Source organism: Rhinatrema bivittatum, chromosome 5 (assembly GCF_901001135.1).
Source record: "Rhinatrema bivittatum chromosome 5, aRhiBiv1.1, whole genome shotgun sequence".
NCBI classification, from domain to species: domain Eukaryota; kingdom Metazoa; phylum Chordata; class Amphibia; order Gymnophiona; family Rhinatrematidae; genus Rhinatrema; species Rhinatrema bivittatum.
Window position 1 is genome coordinate 305499650 of NC_042619.1, and position 18499 is coordinate 305518148.

The 18499-nt window shown below is 43.6% G+C and overlaps 1 protein-coding gene across 1 annotated transcript in view; it reads right to left on the reverse strand.

The window, feature by feature from the left end:
- The window catches only part of SLC20A1 (solute carrier family 20 member 1), a 111714-nt gene that overhangs the window by 36270 nt on the left and 56945 nt on the right, over nucleotides 1–18499 (reverse strand). Inside the window, 1 exon segment of the mRNA XM_029604238.1 lies at nucleotides 137–233. Within this exon segment, the coding sequence (XP_029460098.1) occupies nucleotides 137–233 (97 nt within the window).

An 18499-nucleotide genomic window follows, 5' to 3' on the forward strand; every position in this document is an offset into this window, starting at 1 on the left:
GCAGCCTTCTGTAAGTGGCATAGGCCAGCAGCATCTAGAAGATCAGCCCTGTAAGGTAAAAAGGGGTAAATCATGCATTTAATGGAGGCTCAATAAATTCATTTTAAACTATGAAGTATGTTTAACATGTACTTACAAGGTGCACCAGTGAACATGATGGAAAACAGGTTGATCCCAATTGTACAAGCATAAAATACTGGCAAAGCTCGCAATCCATTAGGAACAGGATCTACCTACAAGAAAACAAAAAATCATGTATGCAAAACTCTGGGTTCCACCTAACCAACTAACTATGACCTAATCAAATTCAAGGCATCTCTAAAATATGAACAACTTTCACAGAAACAAAGTAAAAGGTCTACAATATTTTCAAAAAAGGCATCTTTTTTTCAAGCTCTGTAAGGGGATACATTACATCTGAGTTATCACATTTCTTAATCCTAGCTCAGTATCACCAACAAATTATATATTATACAAACACCTATATTACCAAAAATTATGTAATTACATTTGAAAAATAAAATGAATTGTATGATTTTTGTAACAAATAGAGTCACTGTTAAAGTTTTTAAATCCTCATGACAAATACATTAGTAAATACATTTATATAAGACATCATAACCAAATTAATCTCATTCACCTATACATATAAAACCTCACACAAAAAACAAAAAAACCCAAAAACCTCATAGCTCAAACTAACCACTCATCCAAATACACACAAGCATTCAATTGCACATACTAAGAATAAAAGCAGCGGGTTCATCTATTCCTTCCTAATCACAGCAATGGTAATCTGTGTCACATACAACCACCGCCTTCAAAATGAAAGTTTGATCTTAATTCAAAAAAGGTGGCTTTTTCTTAGACAATAGACATCTGGCACTTCCATGTTTAAATTCAATTCAGATTTTATCCACCTCCTAATTGTAAGCTCCCAAGTTTCACCTCAAATGAGGCTGCTTCAGGGGGCCTATATAAAGCAAAATTGCTTACCTTGTAATAGGTGTTATCCCAGGACAGCAGGATGTAGTCCTCACATATGGGTGACATCGTAATGGAGCCCTATGTTACGGAAAAACTTCTTTAAAAGTTTCCATGAAACTTTTGACTGGCACCAGAGTGCCTACTGAGCATGCCCAGCATGCCATGATATTCCCTGCCACAGGGGTCTCCCTTCAGTCTTGTTTTGTAGCAATTAGCATTAGCCAAAAATAAAATAATAAAACGTATCTGACCCAACTCCGCGGGGTGGCGGGTGGGTTTCGTGAGGACTACATCCTGCTGTCCTGGGATAACACCTATTACAAGGTAAGCAAATTTGCTTTATCCCAGGACAAGTAGGATGCTAGTCCTCACCTATGGGTGATTAGCGAGCTAGAGGCTGAGTCATTTTGTAGTGAAGCAACAGTGAAGTATTGTTGATGAAATGAATCAGCCGAAGATCACAGCAGGTTGGATGTAGAAGGAGTTGGGATTATACTGGAAACAAGTTCTTTAAGACGGATTTGTCCATAGGCCGAATCTTGTCTTCCTTCTTTGTCTAAACAGTAGTGAGCTGTAAAAGTGTGAAGAGAACTCCATGTTGCTGCTTTACAAATGTCCAGAATAGGCACAGAGCGAAGGTGTGCTACTGAGGTTGACATCGCTCTTACTGAGTGTGCTTTTACTCGCCCTTGAAGAGTAAGGCCTGCTTTTTCATAACAAAATTGTATGCAATCTGCTAACCAGTTTGACAGAGTATGCTTACCCACTGCTTTACCTGGTTTGTTTGGATTATAGGATACAAACAGCTGACTGGATTTCCTTTGGGCTGTTGTGCGGTTTAAATAGAATGATAACGCCTATGAAAGAATGTTGGTAAAACTATTGATTGGTTCAAGTGAAATTCCGTAACAACCTTAGGAAGGAATTTTGGATGTGTACGGAGGACTACTCTCATGTAGGAACTTTGTAAAAGGTTCGTATGTGACTAGCGCTTGTAGTTCGCTGACCCTTCTAGCTGATGTAATGGCTATGAGAAATACCGTTTTCCAAATAAGGTATTTAAGGTCACAGGTATTTATGGGTTCAAATGGAGAACGCATAAGCCTGGTTAATACTACGTTCAGGTCCCATTGAATGCTTGGGGAATGAACTGGAGGTTTAATGTGAGTTAGGCCTCTCATGAATTTACTGACGAGAGGCTGTGTGGAGATAGGTGCGTCTCCCAGCTTGTTATGGTAAGCTGAGATTGCACTTAAGTGTACCCTTACAGATGACGTCTTAAGACCAGAGTCTGAGAGATGGTAAAGGTAATCTAGTAGCGAGGTAGTGGGGCAAGTGAAAGGATCTAAATCTTTCTGGAGTGCACCACAGTGTAAACCGTTTCCATTTGTAGGAATAATTCTTTCTAGTGGAAGGTTTACGTGCAGCTATAAGTACTTGAGATATAGAGGATGGAAGGTTGAGAGGCTGTAAGATCAAGCTTTCAACATCCATGCTGTCAGGGACAGGGATTGAAGGTTGGGATGGCGCAATTGACCCTGTTCCTGAGTTATGAGAGTGGGAACTACTCCCAGGCGAATTGGATCCCTGAAAGAGATCTAGCAGTGTGGGGAACCATACTTCTCGAGGCCAATATGGGGCTATGAGTATCATAGTCCCCTTGTCCTGTTGTAGCTTCACTAGTGCTTTGGTTATGAGTGGTATCGGTGGATACGCGTATAATAGGCCTGAATTCCAATGGCGAGCAAATGCGTCCTTTGGTAGGCTGTTCTGCTGTCGGAGTAGAGAGCAGTAATTGTTCACTTTGTAGTTGAGATGGGATGCAAAGAGATCTATCGTCGGTTGACCCCAGCGTTGGAAGATCTTGGATGCTATTGCTGGATCCAAGGACCATTCGTGCGGTTGGAACTGACGACTGAGGCGATCTGCTACTATGTTGTGGATGCCTGCTAGGTAAGTGGCCCGAAGAAGAATTGAGTGTGTCAGGGCCCAGTCCCAAATTTGTGCTGCTGCTTCTTGACAAAGGAGGTAAGAACCTGTCCCCCCTTGTTTGTTGATGTACCACATGGCTACTGTGTTGTCCGTTTGGATCAGAACAGTCTTGTGTGATAGGCAGTCCTTGAACGCATGCAGCGCATAGCGTATAGCTCGAAGCTCCAGGAAGTTTATTTGAAAAGAGGCTTCGAGCTTTGTCCACTTGCCCTGTGCCTTTAGATGACCAATGTGTGCTCCCCACCCTAAGGTGGATGCATCTGTAGTCAAAATTACTTGTGGAACTGGTTGCTGGAAAGGTAGGCCTTTGAGCAGGTTGTTCATTGATGTCCACCAGATGAGTGCAGATCTGAGCTCTGGTGTGATATGAATGGGAGTGGACATTGGTTGAGTGGCCTGTATCCACTGTGCTTTGAGTGTCCATTGCAGTAGTCGCATGGTTAATCTGGCCATGGGAGTTACGTGAACTGTGGAAGCCATATGCCCTAGCAGAATGAGGCACTGGTGAGCTGTTACCTGGAATTGATTTCGAAGAGTGTGAGTCAAGAGGACGTGTTTGAGCACGGTCTCTTGGAAGAAAAGCTTTTGCTATTGCAGTATTTAGCTCTGCACCTATGAACTGTATAAGATGAGTTGGTGACAGATGGGATTTCTGGTAGTTGATGAGAAATCCCAAGGAGTGAAGCAAATGGATAGTGAGCTTGAGAGAAGTGAGAGCTCCTTCTTTTGTTTGACTCTTGATGAGCCAATCGTCCAGATAAGGGAACACGTGCACTCTCTGTTTGTGGAGGTGTGCCACTGCTACAGCCATGCACTTTGTGAATACTCGTGGGGCTGATGCAAGGCCGAATGGCAGCACTCTGTATTGAAAGTGTTGATCCTTTACCAGAAATCTCAGGTACTGTCGATGAGGAGGAAAGATGGGAATGTGAGCGTAAGCATCTTGAAGATCCAGAGAGCAGAGCCAATCTCCCCTTTGAAGAAGAGGTAGAATGGTGCCTAAGGACACCATCCTGAATTTTTCTTTTTTGAGAAATTTGTTGAGATTTCTGAGGTCTAGAATGGGTCGAAGGCCTCCTGTTTTCTTTGGAATTAGGAAATAGCGGGAGTAGAATCCTCTGCCCTTTTGAGGTCTATGGCCCTGGCTGCCAGAAGGGTGGATAATTCTGTTTGAAGAATTATGGAATGTTGATTTACTGTCCAAGATGGAAGTGGTGGGTTTTCTTTTGGAACAGTAAGAAAATCTAGTCTGTAACCGTGAGTTGTGATCAATAACACCCACTGGTCGGTGGTTATGGAGGCCCAAATGCTTTGGAAGGATGTTGTACGACCCCCTACTGGTATGTTTGGGAATGGGTTGATGAGGCTGCTGCTCTCTGAATTGTTTCAAAAACCAGACGTAGTGGCAGTTTGTGGTGGTGGTTGTGCCCTTGCAGGCCTCTGCCTAGGTTGTTGGCGTTGAGGTGGGCGGGCTGTTCTGGGTCTATTTGCTGGGGGATAATACCTGCGTGGACAGTAGTATGGACGTCTGGTATCACGCTTTGGACTTCTCCTTGTAGAAGTTTGAGTATCCTGAGGTATTAAGGATAATTGCTTCAGTGTTTCTGTGTGGTCTTTTATAGTCGCCACAGCTTCTTTGACCTTTTCTCCAAAAAGGTTGTCCCCCAAGCAAGGAAGATCAGCCAAACGTTCTTGGACCTCTGGACGGAGATCAGAGGCCTTTAGCCATGCCCATCTGCGTGCAGCTATGCCTGAAGCAGAAAGTCGTGCTGCAGTCTCGAAGCAGTCATAAGTAGCTCTGACCTCGTGTTTCCCTCATTCGAGGCCCTTATGGACGATATTCTGGAATGGTTCTTGATACTGCTCAGGGAGAGACAGGGCTAGGTCTTGAACCTGCTTCCAAAGGTTCCTTTGATATTGGTTCATATATAGCTGGTATGATGTTATCTTGGATACCAGCATGGAACCCTGAAAAACCTTGCAGCCTAAATTATCCAGAAATCTACTCTCCTTTCCAGGCGGTGTAGATGAATGAGATTTCAGTCGTTTCGCCTTCTTCTGGGCGGACTCTACCACGACTGACTGGTGTGGCAACTGTGATTTTTGAAAACCTGGTATAGGTTGTACCAAATAAGTTGCCTCTGATCTTTTATTGACTGCTGAGACTGATCCTGGGTGTTCCCATATCCTGTACTGAAGGTCTTGAAAAACTTCATGGACCGGTACTGCTAGCATTTCTTTAGGAGGATCTACAAATTGCAGAACCACCAGTGTTTTCTGCCTTGCATCCACCTCTGTTTGTAGTTGAAAGGGGATGGTATCAGCCATATCCTTTACAAAGTTTGTAAAGGAAAGGTCCTCAGGAGGTGATTTCCTGTGGTCGTCAGGTGGAGAGGGTTCAGAAAAAATATCCCCATCTGAAGAATATTCTGAACTTGTGTCAGTAGCCATATCCCGTGGAGTGTGGTGAGTGACTGGCACTAGTAAAGGCTCCCTAGGCCTTGATGGTAGAAGAGGAGAATGAGGCCTTGGAGGTTTTGGTATACCAGAGGGTCCTGGAATAGGTTCTTCTGGTGTTTTGTTGGATAAAATATCCAGGAGAGAGTCTAATTTTGTCATGAATGGATGTAGCATAGAGACATCCTCTGTTAGCACCGGTATAGTCCTCTGTGGCATCGGTGAGGGTACCGGGGTAGGCATCGGAAGCGGTTCCCGTGGCATCGGTGCCGGCGGCATCAATGGCGATGGATCTCTCGGCATCGGAATCGATGGAGGTGTCGATGGCTGAGGCGGAATCGCATCGCGCAGAGCCTGGTGCACCGCTTGACGTATATATGTGTCAAGTTCCGCTCTCATAGCTGGTGATACCAGAGCAGCTATGGGGGGGAGGCGGTGTTGGCGATGCCGATACCTCCTCAGAGCCCTGAGGAGGTACGGAGCCCGGCACCGATATCGGTGGGGATCGCCCTGGATCAGTAGGCCTCGAAGCCTCCGCACTCGTCCGAGGTATCTTTGCGGGCGAGGCCGTACCTGTCGATGGATCTTCGGTCATCGGTGCTAGGCGTCGTCGATGCCGGTGACGATGTTTTTCCTTCTGTTTCTCACTTCCAGAAGCGGACGCCTTCGACGATACAGACGGTGATGGCGTAGAAGCGTCTCCCGCTTCCGGACGTTTCTTCAGTAGTACCTGCCGGACGGATCCCGATGACTGAACCGAAGTCGATGCCTTCGGGAGCAATTGTATGTTAAACAATTGCTCCATTTTTTCAACGAGGAGACGGCCTTTTGAGGTCATCTCCACACATAATGTACACGATTTTACATTGTGATCTTTGCCTAGGCAAAGAACACATTCCAAGTGCGGGTCTGTTATAGACATATTCCGCGCACAGTTCGGGCATTTTTTGAACCCGGAGGCCATTTTGCCGGACAGCTGTCGACGGCGATGACCAAAAAATATCGGTACCGGCCGGAAACCGAAGGGAAAAAAAGTTACCGCGGTGTTATCGAAGGGAAACCCTTGCGGTGGGATTAATTTTTTTCCGAAAAAGTTAAACTTTTTTAAGGTGGTGAATTCACCACAGGACTCCAATTATACCGCGATGCTAAGTGCTTCACAGAAAAAAGAAGACTGAAGGGAGACCCCTGTGGCAGGGAATATCATGGCATGCTGGGCATGCTCAGTAGGCACTCTGGTGCCAGTCAAAAGTTTCATGGAAACTTTTAAAGAAGTTTTTCCGTACATAGGGCTCCATTACCGATGTCACCCATATGTGAGGACTAGCATCCTGCTTGTCCTGGGATAATATAAAAAAAGAATAATTGGGGTATTTATAAAACAATCACACCCAACCAAGTCTTGAAATTCATCGGAAACTTGCCATCCATATACAATGAAGAGAAGAACTGTTGCATCATCCACAATCACAAAGCATCAAACTAAGCACAAAAAGGGAAAAACAAAAGTCAAATGCCATCAAGCTTCTAGACCCTTTAACATAATGAACAATGTAATACTTTTATCAGTCAACCTCATTTATTTCTACATGAACCATACTCAAGGTGACAAAAGATGCTGTGTAAATCCACAGCGAGGTTATGTAAACTCCTTTCCCTTGTCTATTTAAACCACTCAACATAGCTTCAAATCCAATCACATCCTAGACTTGAAAAGTGACCAAACTTTTCACCCTCCATATCCTAAAAGGAAAACACCTTGGGAAAAAAAAAGGCTATCCAACAAGAGACCACCAAAACCACTACCAATGCTAAACCAAAACACTCATCAAAAATTAGGCTAAAAAGACCAAACTACGAATAGTAAAATTTACAAAAAAAAAATAAAGAATTCCACCTTCTGTTTTAACTCCCTCAAGTGTCACAATCAAAACAGAAAATCCATTTTTTCGATCTTAAGCAACCACCAAGATAAGTCTCCCATTCAGGATGAATATGAACTTGTTGAAAGGCAAAAACCCATAAATCCAAAGGGCTATGTCCAGCACTAACCAATCATGCATATTAGTTCGCATGTAAATGTTACTTTGTAAGCCCCTAGGATGACAGGTTAATTCATCCAGTCATCTACAGAGAACCCTGTTTACAGCAAGCAAACTTGCTTTCTCCATCAAAAAGCAGGGCTGAATTAGCCAGGACACATGAGAAGTACCAAGCTGAGGGTTGCAGCAGAGCACTTATTGAATAAAGCAACCCTTATCTCTACTCTACCCCCCCCCCCCCCCAAGAGAGGACTAATGGATGAATAGCTGCATAAAACTGTCCAAATTTACTCGTGTTTTGATAGGAATGTCCAAATGGTAATGGGATATGCAAGTGTGAACTGATGACCGAATTGGAGCTTTGCAGATATCTTCAATGGAGATGGCTCTTAGGTGAGCCACTGATAAAACCATGGCTCTCACTTGATCAGCCTTGACAGAGTCTGATCTAAAGGCCAGCCAAATGCTTAACAAGGCACGATACAGTAACTAGGTAAGAGTGTAGTTGGCAGGAACCACATCCAGTCTGTTAGGATCATAGAAAAAGTTAAGCCCATTGAAATAGTTTAGTTGGTAAACGAATTTCTGGGAAATTTCTGGGAACATTGTTTCCTCCACAACCTTCAGTGAAGCAAGTAGATTTTAACAAGCTGAACACAAATATGCATTTATTATGTCTATCACGTACAGTTTGTAATCACTGCCAAACGCTTCGCGTTTCTCCATTTTGACAATGTCTTGATGAAACCTTTCACCATTTTAGTCACTCACAGCGCCAAGGTTGTCTGGGAAGAAGTCCAAGTGGGAATGAAGAAAATGTATCTTCAGTGATATGCTGCACTTCAATTTGTATGCCTGAAGCAGATTTTCAACCTGTTCAACATAGTCTGCTGCCTTATAGTTGCCTAGAAAGTTACAAATATTCTTGAAGGCTGTCCACCGCAACACGTTCTGTACCTTGCAGAAGAGCAAAGTGGCTGTCCATCACAGCTCGGATTTGTGGGCCAAGGAAAACACCTTTTATCTTGGCGTCACTTCTGCGTGGAAACATTTGCCGCAAATAATCAAAGGCTTTACTTTGCTTGTTCATTGCCTTAACAAGTTTTTCATCAGCCCAAGTTTGATGTGCAAAGGTGGAAGAAATCTCTTATCTGGATCCACCAATAGGTCTTGCGCAACATTCTTCTGCCCTGGAACCAACTTCTTGCGGAGAGCCCAGATTTTTATGATGTAATGCGAATCTCTTGCTAGACTGTCCCACTCATAAAGGAAGCAACAATACTTGGTGTAACCAAGCTGCAGACCCAGTAGAATTGCAGCTACCTTGAGATCACCACACAAATTCCAGTTGTACCTCGAGTACTCAATGTAGTTCAGTAGTAGCTGCATGTTCTCATACGTTTCTTTCATATGAACGTCATGTCAGACAGGTATTGATGGATAGATATTGCCGTTGTGCAGCAAAAACAGCCTTCAAACTTAAAGATTGATGAATCAAACAGTCTCCATTCTGTTGGGTCGTGGTCACATTAGAGAGCACAAAACAATCCAAGTAGACAGTCTGACAAAAAGTCAAACTGTCTACTTGGTTGAAATATTTTGTCAAATCTTCATGACTGCTGCGAAATACTGAAATTTTTGTATCAGATGACAAAAAATTCCATCCTTGCAGCCTTGACACAAGCAGCTCTGCCTGACTCTTCGATAAAGCCAAATCTCTGACCAGATTGTTCAGCTCTAACAGATATTAAATGAGGATTGCTGGATGTTGATGGCACAAAGTCAGGATCAGCCGCAGCTTCCATCTGCGACGGCTCGCCATCATCGCCTACCTCAAAGTGTCCACACCTCTGGTGGTTTTGGAACAGGAAGACAGTAGTCATGCAGCACTGGTCTCATTGACGATGCAAGGGTAGGGCACTCAAACTTCCTGTTCTTTGATGAGTATCCTGACATTTGTCATGCAGAAGTAACAGTCAGTTATATGATCTTTGTTCCCTCCATATCATTGGGATGGCAAATGGCATGGATGGTCGCACACCTTTCAGCCAAGCTTGCAGACTACTGGCGCAAGCCGTCCAACATATATGGAGCCCATGCACTGTCCTGGTCACCAATTTTGCGCCTGAAGTATAACTCGTATGCCTTCTTAATGAGTGCAGTCATACTCCTTTTCTGTGCTTTCAGAGTAAACGCACCACAGATGTAACAAAACGCGTCACGGCTATTTCGACATTGGTGCGACATTTCATAAAGTATATGAAATTAAATCCACAAGCTTTAAACTCAGTATTAGCAATACGATTCGCTCATTCACACAGACGTTGCATAGGAGACTACTCATTGCTGCAGATTATATAAGGCTGCGTCTTCATGGAAACAAGTTGGAATCTTGCAGCCGAGCTGGGGTTTGCCCAAGCAAGTTCTGGCATGATCAGGCAGAGTGTCTTGGTGTATTTAAAAAAACAAAAAAAAAAAAGTCTGTTACGTTGCTTATGCCCGTCAAAGATACGACATGAATTTTAAAAATCATAAAAGCTACTGTCCAGCAAGAAAATATATGTACGCAAGATGTTTTAAAATTTCACAGTTATTGTAAAACAAAATTGGCCGTTTCTCAAAAACCTTACGTGATGTTCAAATTTCGAAGTAATATCTGTGATCAGCATAAAAAAATATATTTGGAACAGCAAAAGGCCTGAAGGAAACAAAAACTTTGTTTACCAATGTTTTACCTGAGGAGAGCTCAAGGAGACCTTCTCCCCTTTGTGTACAGTCTTAGAAATAACATGGGCAAAATAATTCAAATGAAATGCAGAAATCACTTTAGGCATGGGTGGGTGGGGAGCACCATCCTATTGGTATGAAACCAATGCTTGTAGTTCACTGTCTTTTCTAGCCAAATAATAGCTACTAGAACACTGCCTTCCATGTAAGAAAATTCAAGTAGACACCAGCAGCTTGTAAGACGTTTTTAATCAGTTGTGTCACGGTTTTGAGGTTCTATTGCATAAGAACATAAGAAAATGCCATACTGGGTCAGACCAAGGGTCCATCAAGCCCAGCATCCTGTTTCCAACAGTGGCCAATCCAGGCCATAAGAACCTGGCAAGTACCCAAAAACTAAGTCTATTCCATGTAACCATTGCTAATGGCAGTGGCTATTCTCTAAGTGAACTTAATAGCAGGTAATGGACTTCTCCTCCAAGAACTTATCCAATCCTTTTTTAAACACAGCTATACTAACTGCACTAACCACATCCTCTGGCAACAAATTCCAGAGTTTAATTGTGCGTTGAGTAAAAAAGAACTTTCTCCGATTAGTTTTAAATGTGCCCCATGCTAACTTCATGGAGTGCCCCCTAGTCTTTCTACTATCCGAAAGAGTAAATAACTGATTCACATCTACCAGTTCTAGACCTCTCATGATTTTAAACACCTCTATCATATCCCCCCCTCAGTCGTCTCTTCTCCAAGCTGAAAAGTCCTAACCTCTTTAGTCTTTCCTCATAGGGGAGTTGTTCCATTCCCCTTATCATTTTGGTAACCTTTCTCTGTACCTTCTCCATCGCAATTATATCTTTTTTGAGATGCGGCGACCAGAATTGTACACAATATTCAAGGTGCGGTCTCACCATGGAGCAATACAGAGGCATTATGACATTTTCCGTTTTATTCACCATTCCCTTTCTAATAATTCCCAACATTCTGTTTGCTTTTTTGACTGCCGCAGCACACTGTACAGACGATTTCAATGTGTTATCCACTATGACACCTAGATCTCTTTCTTGGGTTGTAGCACCTAATACGGAACCCAACATCGTGTAATTATAGCATGGGTTATTTTTCCCTATATGCATCACCTTGCACTTATCCACATTAAATTTCATCTGCCATTTGGATGCCCAATTTTCCAGTCTCACAAGGTCTTCCTGCAATTTATCACAATCTGCTTGTGATTTAACTACTCTGAACAATTTTGTGTCATTTGCAAACTCGTCGTATTTCTTTCCAGATCATTTATAAATATATTGAAAAGTAAGGGTCCCAATACAGATCCCCGAGGCACTCCACTGTCCACTCCCTTCCACTGAGAAAATTGCCCATTTAATCCTACTCTGTTTCCTGTCTTTTAGCCAGTTTGCAATCCACGAAAGGACATTGCCACCTATCACATGACTTTTTACTTTTCCTAGAAGCCTCTCATGAGGAACTTTGTCAAACGCCTTCTGAAAATCCAAGTATACTATATCTACCAGTTCATCTTTATCCACATGTTTATTAACTCCTTCAAAAAAGTGAAGCAGATTTGTGAGGCAAGACTTGCCCTGGGTAAAAGCCATGCTGACTTTGTTCCATTAAACCATGTCTTTCTATATGTTCTGTGATTTTGATGTTTAGAACACTTTCCACTATTTTTCCTGGCACTGAAGTCAGGCTAACCGGTCTGTAGTTTCCCGGATCGCCCCTGGAGCCCTTTTTAAATATTGGGGTTACATTTGCTATCCTCCAGTCTTCAGGTACAATGGATGATTTTAATAAGTTACAAATTTTTACTAATAGGTCTGAAATTTCATTTTTTAGTTCCTTCAGAACTCTGGGGTGTATACCATCCGGTCCAGGTGATTTACAACTCTTCAGTTTGTCAATCAGGCCTACCACATCTTCTAGGTTCACCGTGATTTGATTCAGTCCATCTGAATCATTACCCATGAAAACCTTCTCCATTACGGGTACCTCCCCAACATCCTCTTCAGTAAACACCGAAGCAAAGAAATCATTTAATCTTTCCGCGATGGCCTTATCTTCTCTAAGTGCCCCTTTAACCCCTCGATCATCTAACGGTCCAACCGACTCCCTCACAGGCTTTCTGCTTCGGATGTATTTTAAAAAGTTTTTACTGTGAGTTTTTGCCTCTACAGCCAACTTCTCTTCAAATTCTCTCTTAGCCTGTCTTATCAATGTCTTACATTTAACTTGCCAACGTTTATGCTTTATCCTATTTTCTTCTGTTGGATCCTTCTTCCAATTTTTGAATGAAGATCTTTTGGCTAAAATAGCTTCTTTCACCTCCCCTTTTAACCATGCCAGTAATTGTTTTGCCTTTTTTCCACCTTTTTTAATGTGTGGAATACATCTTGACTGTGCTTCTAGAATGGTATTTTTTTTTTTTAACAATGACCACGCCTCTTGGACATTTTTTACTTTTGTAGCTGCTCCTTTCAGTTTTTTTCTAACAATTTTTCTCATTTTATCAAAGTTTCCCTTTTGAAAGTTTAGAATGAGAGCCTTGGATTTGCACACTGTTCCTTTTCCAGTCATTAAATCAAATTTGATCATATTATGATCACTATTGCCAAGCGGCCCCACCACCGTTACCTCTCTCACCAAGTCCTGTGCTCCACTGAGAATTAGATCTAAAATTGCTCCCTCTCTCGTCGGTTCCTGAACCAATTGCTCCATAAAGCTATCATTCATTCCATCCAGGAACGTTATCTCTCTAGCGTGACCCGATGATACATTTACCCAGTCTATATTGGGGTAATTGAAGTCTAACACACAAATTCTCTTAATGAAAAATCCCACGATTGAAATGAACTATGTAGAAACACGTGGTATTAAAGATTAAACAATCACAACGCTATGAAATATTATCTTATATATTTAAGGACCATCATACCACCCACAGTGCTCACAAGTCAGACTTGCATTTCATGCACTTTAACGGGGTCACAAGTTTCCCCGACAGCTACGGGATAAGTAACCCCGATAATCCAGAAACAAGGGAAGTTGCTTTTTTAATACATATAGCAAAAAACTCATAAAAATTCTCAAAATTGAACTTTGATGCCTTTCATCAGGACCAATTGATTAAATGTGACCCCGTTAAAGTGCATGAAATGCAAGTCTGACTTGTGAGCACTGTGGGTGGTATGATGGTCCTTAAATATATAAGATAATATTTCATAGCGTTGTGATTGTTTAATCTTTAATACCACGTGTTTCTACATAGGTAATTGAAGTCTCCCATTATTACTGCACTACCAATTTGGTTAGCTTCCCTAATTTCTCTTAGCATTTCACTGTCCATCTCACCATCTTGACCAGGTGGACGGTAGTATACCCCTATCACTATAGTCTTCCCTGACACACAAGGGATTTCTACCCATAAAGATTCAATTTTGTATTTAGTCTCATGCAGGATGTTTATCCTGTTGGACTCTATGCCATCCCGGACATAAAGTGCCACACCTCCTCCCGAGTGCTCCTCTCTGTCATTGCGATATAATTTGTACCCTGGTATAGCACTGTCCCATTGGTTATCCTCTTTCCACCATGTCTCTGAGATGCCAATTAAGTCTATGTCATCATTTACTGCTAATCAATTCACATCCAATTCCCCCTTAGGAAATTCTTTTTACATCAAATCTATCAATTTTTTAATGCTCACAAATCGTGAATCATTTCAATCCGATGCAATACTTTACTGGGAGACAGTCAAGCCTATGTGCTGACCCGAACTGGCTCCCCATATAACTAGAGAAAACCAAAAATTTTTTAAGGAATGGAGGAAGGGTTTCATATATCTGAGTTTAAAACCCCCACCAGGGTGAACTCAATTCATGTGTGTATAATCATGAACCAAACCTCCTCCGTCCCTTGTTTTTTGTCTATAATTTCCCCAAAAAACATTTTTTGGTGCTTATTGTTATTTGGTATCATTTACTGCTATACATTCTAATTCTCCCATCTTACTTCTTAGACTTCTGGCATTAGCATACAAACATTTCAAAGTTTGTTTTTTGTTTGTATTTTCGTTCTGCTTTTTAATTGATAGGGATAAGTTAGAATTTTTTTAGCTCAGGGGAGGTTTTAGGTACAGGCACTTGGACTACTTTCCTAATTATTGGAACCTCACTGTCGGGATGCCCTAATTCTAATGCATCATTAGTATCCTTTAAAGATACCTCTCTCCGAACCATGCGCTGCTGAGCGACTGTCGGCTTTCCCCTTTGTTCTAGTTTAAAAGCTGCTCTATCTCCTTTTTAAAGGTTAGCGCCAGCAGTCTGGTTCCACCCTGGTTAAGGTGGAGCCCATCCCTTCGGAAGAGACTCCCCCTTCCCCAAAAGGTTCCCCAGTTCCTAACAAAACTGAATCCCTCTTCCTTGCACCATCGTCTCATCCACGCATTGCACAGGTGGCCACAAGCCTTTCATGAATTTCAACAGAATGGATGGAGATGGGTTTCCCATCCACTTGAAGGTGATAAGCAGCAATGAGATTGAGATGCACTTTGACTGATAGTGTACTAAGACCGATTGAAGAGGTGGGAGAACAAGTATTGTAATAGATCTTTTAGAAGTGTTCTCGTCTTGGTGTTGAGCCTGCTCAACACCAAGACGAGAACACTTCTAATTACAGTCGTATGCACTTCTGGTAGGCTGCTTCCTCGTTGAAATTAGTGTCTTCAACCCCCTTAATGAGAACTAGGAACCTGCCAAATGCTCAATAACCATGCTGTCAAGTTGAGGGCAAGGAGGCTCAGATGACAGACAACCCCCACCCCCCAGGTGACAAGGACTGATGCAGCTGATACCAGCAACAGAAGAGTCCCCATTAGAGAACTCATGTTCAGGAGAGTCATGGGGAACACGTGCACCACTACCACCTTGTGGCCAAGGTCAACTAAGAGTGATTCTACAGCAGTTAAGTTTTGCACCTGTGCTCCTAAGCAAATTACCTTTTCTAACTGGAGGAAAGCAGAGTTGCTTATCTATAACAGGTGTTCTCAGGACAGCAGGATGTCAGTCCTTACACATGGGAGACGTCATCCAATGGAGCCAGGCACAGAAAACTTATGCCAAAGTTTCTAGAACTTTGAGCCTCTCTAAGCATGCATTCTACCACAAGGTCATGTGAAGTCCTTTCAGTCTTATAATATAGAAGAAACTCCCAAAAAGTGGAGAAGTAAATCCATACGAAGGCAGGCAGGTTTCATAAGGAAAGACATCCTGTTGTCCTTGGAGAACACCTATACAAGTAAGCAACTCTTGTTTTATTCAAGAACAAGCAGGATGGTAGTCTTCACACATAGGTGAATCCCTAGCTATGAGCAGCCTCCCCCAACAAAAAAGGGGACCAAACAGGTGTTAATAGGCAGAACAACATTTTGTTCGTAACGGGAGGGGGGCAGTCTGAACAGAAATAACAGGCTCTAGGTGGGAACAGAGTTGGGTTCTAAACTTCAAACAAGATCCAAAGGAAAGATTGGCCAAACCTGCTGTCACGTCTACCATCCCTATCCAAATGATGTGATGTGAATGGAACTGTCGCAGCTCTCCTTCACAGGGACTCTTAGTGACATGGCCCCCACGATGCAAATCCCACCTGGGTATAACAGAAGAAATGTAGTCTGCTAGCCATTTTTACAGCATCTGGCAATGGCGATAGCCTGTTCTGATAAAAGGAAACAAAAAGGTGAGTGGTCAGTCTATGAGCTTCTATCCACTTCAGAAAGGAGGGAGGCTCTCTTTTAGTCCAGTCTGTGCAGGGCTCATTTACTTTGGTGCGGATGAGGCCTGGGAAAAAATGCAGGCAGGACAATGGACTAGTTAAGAAGAAAGTCCAACACCACCTTAGGCAGGAACTTAGGGTGCATGCACAAGACAACACTATCGTGAGAAAGGTGTGTAAAATGGATAAGTCACTAAGACCCGGAGCTCACGACCCTGCGTGACATGACAACCACAAAAATACAACCTTCCAGGTCAGGTACTTCAGATCACAGGAGCTCAGTGACTCAAAAGCTGAGCTAACACCACACTGAGGTCCCAGGACACAGCAGGAGGTTTCAAATGAAACAGGCCCCACATGAAATGTACAATTATAGGCTGTACAGAGATGGGCTGTCTACATCATGGTGATATACGCCAATCACACTAAGATGAATCCTAACTGAACTGGTCTTAAGACCAGCTTCAGAAAGGTGTAGACTGTAGTCAAACAGATTTTCTTGGAGCAAGAGAAAGCATCTAGGGCCTTTTGCTCACACCACAAGGAAAACCTTCTCCAGTTCATAGGCCTTTCTGGTGGAAGATTTTCTGGAAGCTACAAGGACATCAGACATCTGAATGTGAGGTGTTGCAGGATCAACCTCTCAACATCCAAAACGTAAATAGGGTCTGAAGGTTACGAGGCCACGACATGCTTCAATCCTGGGTTATGAGATCTGGGGGAAGTCCCCAGTCTGATCTGTTTCCGGATGGACAACTCCTAAAAGAGTTGAAACCAGACCTGCCTCAGCCAACAGGGGAGATACAAGCATCATAGTCCCCTTGCCCTCCCTGAGCTTCAAAGTCTTCATCACCATCAGAACTGAAGGATACAGGTATAGGAGGCCCTGGACCCAATGAAGGGATAAGGACTGAATGACCAAATCTACCTTATAAATGGGCTCTGACCGATGGCTCGCAAATGCACAGTAGAGAGCAGCTCTACCGCGCATGCGCGGGTGAGCACGTCGGTCAGAGCCGAGCGTGCCCGAAAAAAAAAAAATGGCGCTGGGGCCGCAGGAGCGGCGGCAAGAAGCAGGAGTGGGAGGAGCAGTAGCAGGGGCAGCAACGACGAGCAGGAGTGGGAGGAGCAGTAGCGGCGCCGCTCGCGGGAGGGACCCCCCCTGAGATCTTCCGTCTGCCGGTTGTGGATGATCTTAAAGGGGAGGGGTTTGAGAGAGAGGGAGGGAGGGAAGAGAGGGAGGAGAAGGTGAGAGAGAGGGAGGGGAGAGGGGAAGGTGAGAGAGAGAGCGGGAGGGGGGGGGAAGGTGAGAGAGGGAGGGAGGAGTGGGAAGGAAATGGACCGAGCCCATTGTTACGGGCTTAACGGCTAGTAAACAGATAAGATGGGTATGCTTAATCTGGGCAATGGTTTCTCTGAACTTTTTCCTGAAGACATTGTCCCGAGAACATGGGACACCAGCAAACTTATGAATGTCTTCACACAGGCCGCTGGCTCTCAATCAGGCCATCAGCATGCCTCATTGGCTGCCATGGAAGATCTTACCATGGTATCAAAGGACTCATACAAACTGAATGAGATGGTATTTTAACTCCTCCTCATCCAGAAAAATCTGCCAATAACCTTCCTGTTCCCTGTCCAGGGACTCCACCAGAGGCTTCAGCTTATCAATGCAGGAACACTTATTGAATATTGTCACTCCCCTGAGTATCCCCAGAGGACTCAATTCAGAAAGAACCTTGATTACCGTATTTTTCGCTCCATAAGAGACTTTTTTTCCCCCAAAAGTGGGGGGGAAATGTCTGTGCGTCTTATGGAGCGATTTAAAAAAACCCAAAACCAACCTAACTACAACCAATGGGTTTTTTTGTCCCTATTCTCCATCCCAACCCTTTAAATTTAATTAACTACAACCCCCCCCCTCCCCCCCCCCCAAGACTTGCCAAAAGTCCCTGGTGGTCCGGAGTGATCTCCTGCACTCGGGCCATCGGCTGCCAATATTCAAAATGGCGCAGATAGCCTTTGCCCTTACTATGTCACAGGGGCTACCGACGCAATTGGTCAGCCCGTCACATGGTAGGAGCAATGGACGGCCGGCGCCATCTTGTGCCAGTGCTTCCCTCTGTGCTCGGTCCAGTCTTTCTCCGGCACAAGGAAGACAATGCGGATGCCTTAGATGGAGTCTGCCATGGATGGTCACCGCTGCCCTGGTGCTCCCAGCGAGGTTTGACGACAAATTTCTTCAATGCTACTGCCGGTGACGACTGGGTGGACTTCGATTGAGTCGACCTGATTTTAAAAAGAGACTCCATCTTGTCGAGGTGAGCCCGCCTAATCCTTCGGGGTCATTTGGGCACAACTTGGGCAGTGAGAAACGTCATGCGATGAGCAGAGGCACATCACACAGACATGTGGGTTGGCAATCGACATTGTATGGGGACACTCCAGGCATTTTCTAAAACCTGATGCCATGATAGAAAAAAGGGAGGCCCAAAAACAATCAATGG